Genomic DNA, 15,154 nt, shown 5'->3' with positions numbered 1-15,154 from the left:
GTGATTAATCTCAATATTATAATGGTGTTGTTGAGGGCAATAAGAAACAATGCAAATATCTGCTGTGAAGTTCATCAGGGTCAGAAAATAAGCTTATAGCACTTAAGTCTTCTGCTGACAGCAGAACAAGCAGGTGCAAGATGCAGCTATGGACTATCAGACAAGACACCTGGTTCTGTTCAGTTTTACACTTTTTTTGGGCTTTGGGCTCTTTTATCCGTTGGAACATAATGTGCTTTAACCAGAGTAACCTTTCCATTGGTGGCACAGGAGGTGGAGCAGCTTAACGTTAAAGGTGTGATTCCACGTACAAACAATGCCACTGAAAGAAGCCTATGGAAAAGTACCTACTGCAACGTACAAACCCACTGTACTTTTTCTCCTAACATCCTGATATTTTAAAAGTCTTTCTGGATACTGAATCCAGCATAGATTTTGGACTGGATGTTTTATTTCATCCAGACATTCATAATCTCTCTTGCAGGCTGTAGAGCTGTCCATTAGCAATGATGAAAAGGTTGTTTTAGTTTTTCCAAAATATTTACTTTGAAGAATAGTTGTGTATTCATGGGAAAACAACATGTTCAAGTTACAGCTGAGCCATGAATTCATTTTTCTTCCGCTCTGATGTTCTCCTGTCACAGAAAATCTGAATCTACATGCTGTCCGATATGTACAATCTGTCATTTGTAGTTTCCAGAAAGTCTGGAAGCTGATTGCTCCTTTTAAGAAAAAATAAAAACGAGGGAGGAAAGGGCTGTTACAACATTGCTTGTTCAGAATTGGATGCGACTGCTAAGAGCAGTCTGCACGCTGCATCAAAAAAAGAGGAAGAGATGCGAGGAAAGTGTAAAGCTCAACAGAAAACGTCTTGTCTCTAAAATCCTTCTTTGAATTTCATCTGTTTGTTTTTGGTTGCTGTTGAGAGTGAAGATTTTTACAAGTGGGGGCTACTTCTCAAAATGTATCTGTAATTTACCAAACTTCTTTCTTTCCTATGTTTTGGTTATATGAGAAATTAATCAAACTGCAGAAATTTCTCATTAGCATTTCTTACATATTTCTTTCAGTGAATTACTGTTCAATACTGCTAATACTGTTCAATAAAAAACATTTCAAATAAATTCAATTTCTTAAAAATCACCCACGCTTGCACAGCAATAACCTCAGAGCACTCTGTACTGTTTTTTATATTCTACCCCTCTCACGAAAATCTTCCCCTTGTCAAAAGAAGCTTGTCTCTAAAATCCTGTGCCGTTTTTGTGCACTTAAAAGTCACAAAGAAGGGAAAGAACAACCAAAAAAAGTGCTATATAGCTGTTTTCTGCCCTGAAATGTGTTCTACATTTTTAATAAGATCCCAGATTGTCTATAGCAGTGGCCATCTTTATTATTACTATTATTTTATAAGGAGCGAATGCCTTTGCTTCTGTTGCACACGTGCACATTTACTACCTTTAAGAGCTTGTTTAAATTAAATAACAGTGCACTTAAATTCTGGGAGTCTTATTACCTCTTTGAGATGCTGCCGCTCTTTTTGTATTGTGACAGAAACCCCTTGGTCAAATTGTATCTGTCTCTTTTTATCCCATTTTTACCAGTAGACAGTGTTGCGATGAAAGATCCTCCGGACTTATTGGACAGGCAGAAATGCCTGGAGGCCTTGGCGTCTCTGCGGCACGCCAAATGGTTTCAGGTTGGCTATTTGTTCTTACCTTGTTGTTACTGTAGCCTTACGAGGTTTAATTTGAGATATTTAATTTTAATGCCTCTTTAATTTCTGATTAGTCCCTAGTAGAGCAAAGGTCTGCAATTCGGAATTCAGCGCTGTACTGTATAAGGGCAGGCATGACAGGTACACAGCCAACTGGTCTAGAGTTGTTGTGAGACTACGAAAGCAATCTTGATGTTTTGCTTCCTTTTTGTCTCTCTATAAATTGAAGTATTTTATTTTCTATAACTGTTCTTGTTTTGCATGAGTCTGATTAAGCATTAAATAGTTATCATTTTAAAAAAAAGCCTATCCTGGGACTCTGTGCATTTAAAAAGAAAAGCAAAAGTGAAGGCAAGGTTTTTTGCAGGTATACTGGAACCATTTTGTTTGTTTTAGGCCAGGGCAAATGGACTAAAATCATGTGTAATTGTGCTGCGTATTCTGCGGGATTTGTGCAACAGAGTCCCCACATGGGCACCACTGAAAGGATGGGTAAGTACAAAAAGAGCTGAAGGCAACCTGCTCAGATCTCAGACTTCTTTTAAGGGCTGTAGCAGTGTCTGAACTGGGGGAAGCAGTGCGCTGTATGATGTATCTCCCTTTAGCTTCTCTCCCAACTCTCCGAACTTTCCACTAACTGCTGCCTGCATAGGAGTGTGCTTACAGGAAGAAAAAGAGTATGAATATTTGTTCAGCCTATTAGGTGTGCCATTATTAAGGAAGGAGGAATGACACTGTGGGGAACTGCACACCGTTATGGGTTTACAACAGAATTCCCCATGTTACGTCCAACTTCAGCTATTCAGAGTCCCCTGCTACAGTGGCGATGGTGGTCCTATCAGACCACATTATTCCATGTTAGCAGGTTTGGAGAGGGCCAGGTACTCTGCATGTCCAGAAAGGAACACTTAAGGGGTCACAGAAGGCAGTGTTTTCTCTCATGTAGAACTGATATCACAGAATCAAAGAATTGTATGGATTCGAAGAGGTCATCAAGTCCAACCCCCTTGAATATCCCTTAGACAGTAGAAGAACATTCCTGATTTGGCTGTAAAAGGCTCATCCTTTTAGACTTTCCTATTCAGTTAATGGAGAGCATTCGTCTCCTCAGAAGGTAACAAACTCAGAGCAGGGAATATTACATGTGCTGGAATGGCAGTATCTGCAGTTAGGACCGCAGTGCATTAAAATTGGAGTAAACTGATGTGAATGTTCTTCCCCTCAACCTCTCGTTTTTTAACTACAGATACAGTTACCCTTGTGTCCATACTAATCGTAATTTAATGTCTTCTAGCCACTCGAGCTTATATGTGAAAAATCTATAGGTACTTGTAATAGACCTTTGGGCGCTGGGGAAGCATTACGACGAGTGATGGAGTGCTTGGCATCTGGAATTCTGCTTCCTGGTAAGGGGCTGGATTAACTTCAGGAATACAAAAGACTTATCAGGCAGCCCTCACCCTTCTAACAGCATGCTGCTGCTTGCTGTATGATTAGGTGAAAAATGTCTACCTTGTGCTCCCTGCCTGCTGTGGAGCTAAATTAATGACTTCTTGTTTAAAACTGAAAGACAAAAGGAAGGTTGCACAGTCTTAACTGCTTGAATGAAGTACTTCCAATGCAGTTAGGAGTTCATAGGGAATCTCGGAAGGACCTCAAAGGTCATCAGGTTTCAACCCCCTGCCGTGGGCTGGGTTTCCAAACACTAAATCAGGCACTAGATCAGGTTGCTCAGGCCCCCATCCAACCTGGCCATGAACACCTCTAGGGAAATGCTAGGTTTGCTTATAAATAAACTTCTATTTCATTAAGGGGTTACGTATAAATACTGACCTAATGACTGCCTGCTTTCTATTGTTAAACTGAAATCAGCATATGTACCCAAATCATTACTGTTGTTAAACCTCCTACTTCTAGTTCACACAGCTGTACGTATGCATTTATTTTTACAAGGATTAGTACCACGGCCTCCTGCTTCAAGGGTTAGCTTGCTTTCTATGATATTTGAATCCTTTCTTGGAAAAGGAGCACTGCTGAAGATAGAGACCAGCACATGCAAAATCCAACAGTCACTATTTTCATATTGTTTCATGTTTTCTCCCAATAATCTCCTTTTATCTTTCTTCACAGGAGGCCCTGGTCTGCATGACCCCTGTGAACGGGAGCCAACAGATGCTCTGTCTGATATGACAGTTCAGCAAAAAGAAGCCATTACGCACAGTGCTCAGGTACAGAACTCATCCTCAAGAGCTAGATGCTGTAATACTGAAGATTTCAACTGGTTAATTCAATTTATTCTCTGACAGGGTGGCATATTTTAAAAGCAGTCCCAATGGTTCTTCTAGTGCCCTACAATGAGAAGATGAAATGATGAGTGCAAGAGTTTAGCAGAGATGAAGTAAATCCTTTAGCAGCCCACTGTGTGCACACCTGCATCCTATCTCAAGTGCTCACAGCCCAGAGTCCTAGAGTAGGCACGCTGTCAATGTGGCCTGCACTTTCTATTATGGAAAAAGAGTTTTAGATTTTTATAAATAAACATTTTTCTACAGCTGTCATTCCACATAAAGGAAAAGACTGCAAACTCAGAAATGTAGACAACTGTGGAAAAAGCAGTGCTGTGATGTAACTTTTATTTCTACTGTCACTTTGTAGCATGCCCTCAGATTATCAGCCTTTGGTCAGATTTATAAGGTTTTGGAAATGGATCCACTCCCATCAAATAAGTCATTTCAGAAATACTCCTGGTCAGTAGCTGACAAAGAAGGTAAGTATTGTTTGCTTCAAAAGTTACTAATTTGGAAGTAAACTAGGAATTAATGTAGAATGAACAGAACTCCTGAGATACATGCTATGAACGTAAGGCAAAAGCTCTTCTTTATGTTAAATTTCTGTTTGTTTTTGTCTTTTACTTAATTATTTGTTGTTAGGAGAAAGTGTGGAAGTTCTCCAGACTACCAACAGAGTAGTAGCAGTATAGCTAGGGTATGGACAGTTTTCCTTAAGCACAAAGTCATTTTGGGACCTAAAGATAAATAGTAGTTATGATTCATATGATGGGGAAGGGGAGAATTTAGACTGATGAAAAAGCATATAATGAATGTCCGTAACAAGAATTTCATTACTTATATGGCACATAATATTGGAAACAGACATCTTCCATGGCTTAGTACAATGAGTAATAAGCTCCTGTTGGCCCACATGTACAAATAAGAAAGCTTTGACTGAAGGCTGAGGGGTTTTTTCATAGTTATAAACATGGAAAGAACAGTATGGGACTGCTGTGAATCCTGTTTCAGAATTTTCTTTTCCTAATAGTACATTCATGATACCCTAGGTACAGGCTCATCTGCTCTCAAGAGACCGTTTGAAGATGGTGTTGGGGATGATAAAGATCCAAATAAAAAGATGAAGCGTAATCTGAGGAAAAGTAAGTGAACACTTCTCCATTCTGTTTTCAAAGATACACCATACATAGGAACTGGTGTAAGAGCTTCTCTGTGGTGGAGTGGAATAGTGTGTGAAACAGTCTGTGGAACAAAAAATGGTGTTGCTACTGTCCAGCACTGCAAGTGTTACACAGTTCTTACTGTGTATTTGGATGTCTCCTGACATGTATTAATAACCCAGTCACTTGTGTTTTAAATGGAATAGCCTGTCAGGTCATGGAAAAATTTAGGTTTCCTAAATGATTAAAGTATTTTATTGATTGCTTCACTCTACTGTTTTTTCCCCAGTAATACTGCAGTGTGAAGGTTTGCCTTGTTGCACTCCCTTCTTGAGATAGCTACTGGTCTCTCAATAGCCTCCCACAAGAAAAACATAAAATGCTTCATCTACAAAACATTGACAATGAATTTATGCACAGAATAAAAAGATCTCAGCGTTGAGGATATCTATCTAGAGGATATCTAGGTACATCTAAAGGGTATTTTGATTGTGCTACCACTGGTGCCAGTTCTGTGCCTGGTTCTTCACTACTTACAAAACTGTTATTATAAAGGCCAGGAAGAATACAGTCAGCTGTAAGAGAGTTGAATTCATTTTAAAATATGGATAATTATAGTTACCCAAACATGAAATAGCTTATTGCAGACATAAATGTTGTGATTACCCTTAATCTTCAAGAGACTGGGAGGTTGTTTTCACCTTTATACCAACAATGCACTTAAATGCAAACTGATACAAACTGTTTCATTTCTTTATTTATCCTGTTAATCTCCCTCCTTTCTTCTCCCCCCACTTAGTACTAGATAGTAAAGCAATAGATCTCATGAATGCTCTGATGAGGCTGAACCAAATCAGGCCGGGGCTTCAGTATAAACTGCTGTCCCAGTCTGGTCCAGTCCATGCCCCAGTCTTCACAATGTCTGTAGATGTTGATGGTACAACATATGAAGCATCAGGACCTTCTAAGAAAACAGCCAAGCTCCACGTGGCAGTGAAGGTAAGGCAGCCTAAAGTAATCAGCTAACCTCAAATCTTGGAACACAGAGCATGGAACATGGTTGTCACAGCCAGTAATGCTATTGAGATACAGTTATCTGAGTGAGGGTGAGTTACTACCTATGTACTCAGAACGTGGTTGGGCAATTGGATGAAAAAGCATTACAGATTTTAGAGTAGTGGAGAGGAACAGTGTGGAAGGAAAATCTCCCATGGCTCTACATGTCAGCTCATGGACTGAACGTGGTATTGAAGTTCTGCATCAGCGGTGGGAGGGGTGTCTGTGTGTCAGTTTCGTTTTACTTCTTGCTCTTGTTGATTAGAAGACAGCATGTTGGTGGCTCCTTAGACCCCTCTTCTCCAAATCTCTCCGTTCACAGACAGTTAAACTCCTTGAAACAAGGAGCTGTTTTCTGTCGTCAGTATTGGAATACCTTCATGCACAGTGGTAAACACTATGCACAGTGGTTGGTCTCCAGTCAGTTTTTCAGTAAGAGACTGAAACACAGTCACTGGTTGACTTCTTGTAGGTGCTGCACATTGTCAGAGCTCTTGTATTTTAAACATCAGTAGACTGGAATGCCCAATGTGAGCACCTTTACTGCATGACAAGGAGGTAGTGGAGATACTAAAGCAGACCAAGTCTTGGGTTTCTGGAAAAAGGGAAATTTCTTTCACATGATTTATCTGTAGGAGAACCTCTTAACTGCAATTATGGTAAAAACAAGTGCATCTGTCATTCTGTGCGTTTTTAAGAACTGCATTTTTCAGAAGCTTCATCTGGCAACTTTGTGCTTTCTTTTGGTTTCAGTATTGAAAATCCCATTGTCCTTTGTGCTTTCAAGTTCAAAGTGTCCGAAAGTATCTGAGCGAATGTGTTGTTCCTGAGGAAAGGCAGCTCTGCATGTGTGTCCTTCCTGACTTTCTTCCTCATGCCTTTATTTTACCTCACTCCCTGCAGCTGTTTGCAGGGAAGTAAAAGAGAGGGAGTGGGGAAGGGGAGCTAAGGCTCGCTCTGAAGGGCTGTAACTTCTCTGCCCTTGAACTTCTCTGTGTTTGACAGATCTTTGCTGGTACCTACCCAGCTCTGTTCCCTATCTCCACACACATATCCTGGGCTGCATTTAAAAACATCCCTGATTCAAGCCAAGAGCAAATGGATGGTGTGGCAGACTAGCCTTCCCTGGCCAGCACCCCACTCTCACTATTCCCCCTACACCCCAGGCAAATCTGGGCCTTGGTTTCCCATACTGAAAAGGGAACTTACTCTTAACGTTTCAGTTTCTAGATCTGACCTTTCTGAAAACTGGGAGCCCTGAAAATTCAGCTAAATGTACAGCACAAAGAGACAAAAATTTCTGTTTGTGTTGATTCTACTTCTGGAAACCTGGGACTATTTTTCCTATAGCTACTCTGCTTTTCTCCATTTCAGTGTGAAAGATACATTTTCTAAGCATTGTGCCTTTACTAAGAGTCTGGTGGCAATTCTTCCTTTGTGATCAGCCTTCTATGTTTGTTTTTGTTTCTGTACTAGTACCTATTTTACAGCCAATTACCTGTATTTTCATTGTAGGTTTTACAAGCAATGGGTTATCCAACTGGTTTTGATGCAGATGTTGAGTGTGTGAGTTCTGATGAAAAATCAGATAACGAAGGTAAAAATGAAACAGTGTCTTCAATCTCAAGCAATAATACTGGAAATTCTACAGCTGACACCTCTGCTACCCTAGAGGTGAGTAGTCCATAGAAAAGTCAAAGTGATGAAGAGATACAGTGGTTTTTGTTTCTTTCTTTCCTTCCTGGAAGAGGATGACTTATTAATTACAGCAGTGGTTGAGAAATTGAAGGATTTCCAGGCTCAGACCTGTCCTGCCATAGGCTGCAGACTGATAATTTGAATTTAAATACAGTATTCCTCAAATTACCAGAAATTTTAGCAGTCCTGACTGAACATCTCTGAAATCATGGTGGTATGGGCCTCTAGTATATTAATTTACTTTCAAAGGACAGTTCCTAGCACTAAAACTCTGGATCCTTAAAATTAGAACTTGTGTTTGGAAATTTCTCTCAATCCATCACTCTTTACTCATGAGTGGTCATTTGCACCTGTAGCTGAGTGCACTTAAATCTAAACACAACCCTCCTTGCTTCCAGATATATTTGTTTCAACCTGTGACCTGTGCTGAAACTTCCTCAGTCAGAGCTCTCTCAGTAGCACCAGAAAGTAATTAGATCAAGCAGCAGAGAAGTGTGCAAGGTTGTGAAGGCCAGCATTCCCTGTATCAGCATTTGATTTCAAGGAACTTGACACCATGACTTCAGTCCTGGATACCTTGGGGGTTTAAATTCTGAGTGCAGCTGATGTGATGCTTGGTGATACGTAGATACCAGACTAGGCTCTGAAACCACTAGCTTGCTATCGTGCTAGAAAAGAGAGTTTCTATCTCCTGTTCTAGTGCTATCATGTTATCATGGCAGTGTTACCTTTGATACAGGTCTGCTCCTGGAAATTCTGGTGAGATGTGTATTGGGAACAAAATGCTACTGCAAAGGCTTTAAAAATTGAAAATGCTGTCAAATGGCTGACCACTTGACACTGTGTGCTGTAATGCTGCAGATATCTGTCCACTGTTTGAGGACATAAGGCTCCAAATCAACCCCATGAATGTCTCTCTAGGTAAGAACTCAGGGTCCTATACTGACAGCAAGTGGCAAAAATCCAGTGATGGAGCTCAATGAAAAAAGAAGAGGTCTGAAATACGAGCTCATCTCTGAAACAGGGGGAAGCCACGACAAGCGCTTTGTGATGGAGGTGAGCAAAACAGAATTGGAGAGTTGGTAAGCGATTTTACTAACACTGCTTCAGTTCTTGGAGTTGCCTGTAGCAACAGTTTAGATTTGCTTTGATTTTGCTTTTTGTATCTCTTACTGCTCCCCTGACTTGCAGAAGAATCTCTTGTGCTCTAGGAAAACAAAATGAGAATTAAAGCTGAACTTCGAAAGCCCTAAACCATATCATATCTTGACATAAGTAGGAGAAAAGATCCACAGCCTGGAAAAAAATATCTGATTAGCAAGCATTACAAACATGCTTGGTAACCTTACAGTCTGCATCTTCTGTTGTCATCAGTATCATTTGAAATGACTGGGAGAGATTAAATTTGTTTGTCTTCACCTACTTCTGCTATATTTGAAGTAGCATTGAGCTTTAGAAGAGGTATGAGGTAGCACTTCAGATGAATAGTATCAGTATAGTGTAAGCAAAGATGTTGGTATATGAGGCACTGTTAAAGATGAGGGAGGCATCAAAATTTGACTCCAAAATCCCATTTCCAAGCAGCATCACTTATTTGTTGAACTTAAAGCATATTGGTTAAATTTATTATCAAGTAGATACATTGGTCCTCTTTTACTTCTAGTTGTAGTTTCTAGGTTCCTGATTCAGTGATAACAGTGGTTCATGTGATCACTTCAGTATTCTTTATTATGTTTCAGAAGCAACAGAGTTCTTGTTTTTAACTACTGAAGCTGTCTCATTGCTGACCAGCAGGTATAGCATGATATTCCCAAGGGTTTATAATAGACATAAACTCTTATCTCGATTTTCAGGTAGAAGTAGATGGCCAGAAATTCAGAGGTGCAGGCCCAAATAAGAAAGTAGCAAAAGCAAGCGCTGCATTAGCAGCACTTGAGAAACTGTTTTCTGGACCTAATGCAGCAAACAACAAGAAGAAGAAAATTCTTCCCCAGGTAAGAACTGTTGCTTGCTTTGCATTCTGTTACCACAGCTCTGTGTCTTTTATGATACAGGAGTCTCTACAGGAAGTAATTTCAGTGTTTTGTCTTATGGGCTCACAGTAAGGCTTCTGACTTTTATTCTTTGACAGTAACTACAGTAGCATAACAACACAGTATGATATTTGGGACCACACAGTACTAATTGCCACTGTGAAATGTTTTCATATTATTAAGGAGTTTAAACTGAAGGAAATACAGTAGAAAAGACGGCATAAAGAGGTGGTGATGAGCTGGAGAAAATACAGTAAGTTCAGTGGTTGAGTGATAACATGGAAGTCTACACTTTGTCAGAGCATACTGTGTTCCTCCATCACTTACATACATAGACTTAGAGAATAAATCATGTGTAGTTTGGCAAAGGCATTATTTCTAGTGAGGGGTCTGGAACACAGGCCATATGAGGAGAGGCTGAAGGAGCTGGGAATGTTCAGCATGGAGAAGAGGAGGCTCAGGGGAGACCTCATTGCTCTCTATAACTTCCTGAAGGGAGGCTGTAGTGAGCTGGGGGTCGGCCTCTTCTCTCCTGTCATCAGTGATAGGACCAGGGGGAATGGCTTCAAGCTACGGCAGGGGAGATTCAGGCTGGACATGAGGAAGTATTTCTTTTCAGAAAGGGTGGTCAGGCACTGGAATGGATGCCCAGGGAGGTGGTTGAGTCACCAAGCCTGGGGGTGTTCAAGGAAAGGCTGGATGTTGTGTTGAGGGACATGGTTCAGTAGGAGCTGTTGGGAATAAGTGAACGGTTGGACTGGGTGATCTTTTAGGTCTTTTCCAACCTTGGTGATTCTATGATTCTATGATTCTAGGTTCTGGAGTAGGCTGAGATTTCTATACAAGACTTTGCAAATGAGATTTCGTTTAGTGAAGAACACTTCTAAAATTTAAGAAAACAAACAAAAAGTAATCTTGGTCTTGTCCATTAGGTTTAACAGCCCCAGTGATCACTCAAGTTTAAGGCTGAACAGAGCAGAAACTATCAAGTGTCTTTCCTACAGAGAACTGCTGACAGAGGAGAAAAAAAACAAACAAACAAACCATGAGGATTACCAACTACCATCTGGGTCTCTTTTGTACAGATACATTAACATTAGGATTTTCTTGTCATTTCAGGAGCAGAATGTATCGTAGAATAGACTTAAATGACAAGTCAACTCTTTTTGTCTTCGTTCTATTACTAATCACAATCCTCCTCGTTTTACTAAGACTTTTGGTTAGGAGTATTTCAATTTTCATTACTGTACTGAAAGTTTACAAGATCAGAAAAACACTACCTCATAGGATAATGTTCCAGACAGGATATGCAGGATTTTACAGTGTTTCTAGAAGACAGCCAAGGGGGCATCTAGTAACACTAAGCTCTGCTCTGATGCAGTAAGCAGTAACAGTTTCTGCAACTCCTTGCAGTATTCTGAGATCTTTTGACAGTGGAAAAGAAAATGCTGATCTAAAGCAGTCCAGTGTTTGTGAGGTGGTGATTTGTCTTTGCAGTGAAGTCCTGACCCTGCTGAAGATACATGGATTCAGGGTGGTAGGAGAAAAGCAAAGGCCTTTTTGTGAATCAGCAAGAGGCAGTTTGTAGGGAAAGACAGCAGAGTGGCATACCAAAGAAAGGTGCAGAAACGACTGGGGTAGGTCAAGACCACACAACCAGAACTCTGGAAAATGAAACACAGCCTGATCGTGCTGACTACAAGGTCTGAGTAAGGTGAACACGATCCTGATTTAGAACAAGAACGTGTTTGCTGAAGGGACTCAGTTTCTGTCAGTCATTCTTTTGACATAACTTTTCCATTCTGTACTCTGCCTTAAGCAAGGACAGTGCATCATGCATGGTTAAAGACATTCAGGAAAGATAGTGATTTAATGTAGATGGTCCTGTATTTCCAGCAACGTTTAACATTCTGAATTGGTATTATTATTACTCCAAGCAGGCTAAAGGAGTTGTCAATACAGCTGTTTCTGCAGCAGTCCAGGCTGTGCGAGGTAGAGGACGAGGTGCTTTAACAAGAGGTGCATTTGTTGGGGCAGCTGCTGCTACTGGATACTTAACACCAGGTAAGGCATGGCACTCAATTCTGCCTGCTGGTGTCTTCCATTCTGTGTGTTAGTCACCTATTCAGCTTCAGTCATCTGAGATAAAGCAAAAGAGAGAATTCTTGGGGTTTTAAATAAATCAGAGCTCCAAAACTGGCAGTACTTTATCCTTCACAAGTCTGCAACCTGGAACTCCATGTACACAGAGAGAAAACAGCTATCCCCACAATAGCTTTCTGGGCTTTATTCTGTTGGGTTTTTTTCCGTAGTTCTCTGCTATGGCACAATTCCCAAAGCTTTTTTCCTAAGTAAGGAATCTCTTGGACATGGACCTTTAGCATTATGAGTGGTCCTCTTAAGAACTTCTTGCAGGGATAAATCTGGCACGATTAGGAGTCACTGTGATCCCAGAAGTTGTCCATAGAAATCTGGCATACAAGCACAGCATCTAGCATTACCTTCTGTAGTGATTAAAAAATAATTAAAAGAATTTCCATTTGTACTCTGGCTGATGTTAATTTATCATCTTGGTTGTACTGTTCTGGTTAGCGGTGAGCACTGGATCTTTTGGAATGTAGAGGCCTTGTAGTTCACATCTGTGTGTCATACTTACTGTATAGAGAAACTGAGTTGTTAATCAGGTTACCTTACTGCTGATTCTTCAGGGCAGATTTGCAACCATCAGAAGCAAAATTGTTTAAGCTGGAAAGGTTAGGTGCTCAGCTACTAGACTCACTGGACCCATCTAATATAGTGACGGATGGTTGGTTGTTTGTTTAACCAGCAGATTGCAAGTAGGTTTGAAAGACACGCAGTGTAAAGTGTTACAGAACTGCAAGAAAATTTTAATATTCACTTCCTCCTTTTCAGATTACAGTATGAGTTCTAATTTCAGCTATTCACACAAACCAACAGCAAAGCCCTGTTGTTTGGTAGACCTCCTTCTTGGCACAGTAGAACGCAGTAAAACAGCATGATGTCTTCATTGTTCCTGCATGTTGATGTAATCATAAATATTAAAAAAACAGTAATTCATTTTTAATGGCTGTTAACATTGGTTTTGGAACTGTCTTTCTGCCTGAGGAGTCATTTATGAGACACTTGAACCTGTCAGGGGCATGTTCTTTGCCAGCATGGAATTACTCCAGGAATAGGTTTAATTTCCCAGTCATTGCAGTTTTAAGCTTTTATTGGTCTTGGCCGACACACAGTATTTCTCTTCATCCTCTTATCAGAAATCTGTTGCTTTTTGTGATGGACAAGTAATCCCACCAGATAAAGCAGGTGAGGGACACAGCCTGTAAAGCCTCAATTATTGAGATGTTGTTATAAGATTGGTGTTATGCACTGTTTCTGTATCTCGCTCCACAGTAACGCCTACCTCTTTGGAAAAAGGTTCCTGTTCTGTTTGCATCTAGATGTTCAGATGTTCTTTCTGAAACTTTCTTTTGGCTGTCAAGTATCAGAAAGTGCTGAATTCACATAGGAACTTCACTGATAATGACACGGCATCTGCCACAGGCATCTAGCACTACCTTCCTTCTTGTGGAAGTTGAAGAAAAGCTATGTACCAGAAAGGGTACATGTGTTTTGGTGTGCAAACACCAACTGTCTGCAGTTACCAGGGGAAATGAAATGCATCCCTCATCTGTTTGTATTGCAGGCTATGGAGCACCGTATGGGTACAGTACAGCTGCACCAGCTTACGGTACGTACAGCCCAGTAATTAACAAATTAGAAAATACACAGAAATTCTTGTGCCAGTCCAAATGTGGCAGTCCAAGCTGGCTTAGGGTTTACAGTAGAAATTTAAGAGATTAAAGCTCTTAAACTGTGACTACAAGAACACTTCTATGCCATAACCTTGTGGTTCTTTTTTGGTTGGAGTAGCTTTTTTGCCTATGCTTTGCCTGATCTTGTGGAAGGACTGCTTGTTCTAATTGCCTGTTCCCTCTCATACTGAAACTGAAGTAGTTTTCTTACTTTTTACAGCCAATCTGTGCTCCATTCAAAGACTACCGAAGGGCCTATGTCAGCATCTCTGAGCAATATTTATCTAAGTGACATTAAAATCATTGGCAAAATATTTGTCTACAAGTTTAACTGGCTTGTGGACTAAGCTCCCTTACTATAGGCAACTCCATGAAATATCCAGTACAGTCTGTGTGCATACTCAAGCCAATCCCCAACAAGCACACCCCCTTGCTGCAGGCTAAAACCACTGCTACTTGGGACAAACAGAATGATTCTGTGTAGCTTATACTGTGATTAGGCTGCAAGGATGGTAGTATATGGTCATTTGCCACAATGCTTTTTACTAAGAAATGCAGTAAAATCAGGCTGGTAAAGGATTGGTTTCATGAAGACAGTAAAATAAACTAAAATTTAGCAATGATGGGAAAGGTTTTTCTTACTTCAACTTCTCCCTACTCACCTGTGTTTGTTTTTTTTTTTTTTTAATGCTAGACTAACATAGCAGATTTATCTCTATCTGGCCCTTTTGGTTACTTTGAATGAGGTTTATGTGGTAATGGGAGCAAAGGAGTTTGGAGTCAGTGATATGTCCTGGCACACAAAAAAACAAACCCTGCATCTACTAGAACTGGTACCAGTGTCCTCACTTGTCACAGAGCAGGAGGGAAATCCTGCTACTCAGATGACAAGCTGGGTACATTTCAAGGTCTGCAGTTTTTTTTTCACATGGGAAACCACACTTGCATTCCTATTTCCTAGCTTTTGCCATATTTATAATAGTTGTTCCTTTCCAATTTGTATAGCTTGGAAAATACCAACTCCCCAGATAGCATTGTAAAAGTTTAACAGTTGTAACAGTTTCAAATATTTATTTCATCACTTCCTTTTAGAGCTATGAGCTATAAGCATCGGAAAAATGGTGCTGCTTTATTGAAAATATTCACTTTGCTTGACTAAGACTGGCTGGTCCTATTCTATACTTCTACAGTGGAAAGGGGAAGTACAGTGGACAGTGGGCTGCTCTTACAAGTGTGGAATTCTCCCTTGTAAATTGAAGTAAACCTCTCTAGCTCTGCAAATCCTGTCTCACTGACTGGCCAAGTGCTTTGAAAAATGGCAGCTGACAGCTGTGCTTTCCTATTGGTGTGTTCTGTACACTGACCTTTTTTTCATGTTTTTTCAAGGGAA

General features: G+C 40.4%; 1 protein-coding gene and 1 long non-coding RNA gene across 12 annotated transcripts in view; one reads left to right on the top strand and one right to left on the bottom strand.

Moving 5' to 3' along the window:
- Positions 1–15,154, top strand: part of STRBP (spermatid perinuclear RNA binding protein) — a 72,290-nt gene that overhangs the window by 32,079 nt on the left and 25,057 nt on the right. For 7 of the 11 annotated variants that reach the window (XM_052668149.1, XM_052668142.1, XM_052668141.1 and 4 more), the window contains 12 exons: positions 1,602–1,696; positions 2,111–2,206; positions 3,009–3,120; positions 3,845–3,942; positions 4,370–4,481; positions 5,052–5,144; positions 5,962–6,161; positions 7,734–7,892; positions 8,838–8,972; positions 9,770–9,910; positions 11,887–12,013; positions 13,656–13,700. In XM_052668149.1, coding sequence (XP_052524109.1) covers positions 1,602–1,696; positions 2,111–2,206; positions 3,009–3,120; positions 3,845–3,942; positions 4,370–4,481; positions 5,052–5,144; positions 5,962–6,161; positions 7,734–7,892; positions 8,838–8,972; positions 9,770–9,910; positions 11,887–12,013; positions 13,656–13,700 — 1,413 coding nt within the window. The remainder of the gene's footprint in view (positions 1–1,601; positions 1,697–2,110; positions 2,207–3,008; positions 3,121–3,844; positions 3,943–4,369; positions 4,482–5,051; positions 5,145–5,961; positions 6,162–7,733; positions 7,893–8,837; positions 8,973–9,769; positions 9,911–11,886; positions 12,014–13,655; positions 13,701–15,154) is intronic. The other 4 variants (XM_052668148.1, XM_052668147.1, XM_052668146.1 and 1 more) reach the window with 4 other exon arrangements.
- Positions 1–15,154, bottom strand: part of LOC128073350 (uncharacterized) — a 48,453-nt gene that overhangs the window by 21,685 nt on the left and 11,614 nt on the right. The window lies entirely within an intron of this gene.

The sequence above is a fragment of the Tympanuchus pallidicinctus genome, unplaced genomic scaffold (genome assembly GCF_026119805.1).
Source record: "Tympanuchus pallidicinctus isolate F22 unplaced genomic scaffold, pur_lepc_1.0 scaffold8, whole genome shotgun sequence".
NCBI lineage: Eukaryota > Metazoa > Chordata > Aves > Galliformes > Phasianidae > Tympanuchus > Tympanuchus pallidicinctus.
Note: the sequence above shows the minus strand (reverse complement) of the source record. Positions and strands in the feature narration are given on the sequence as shown.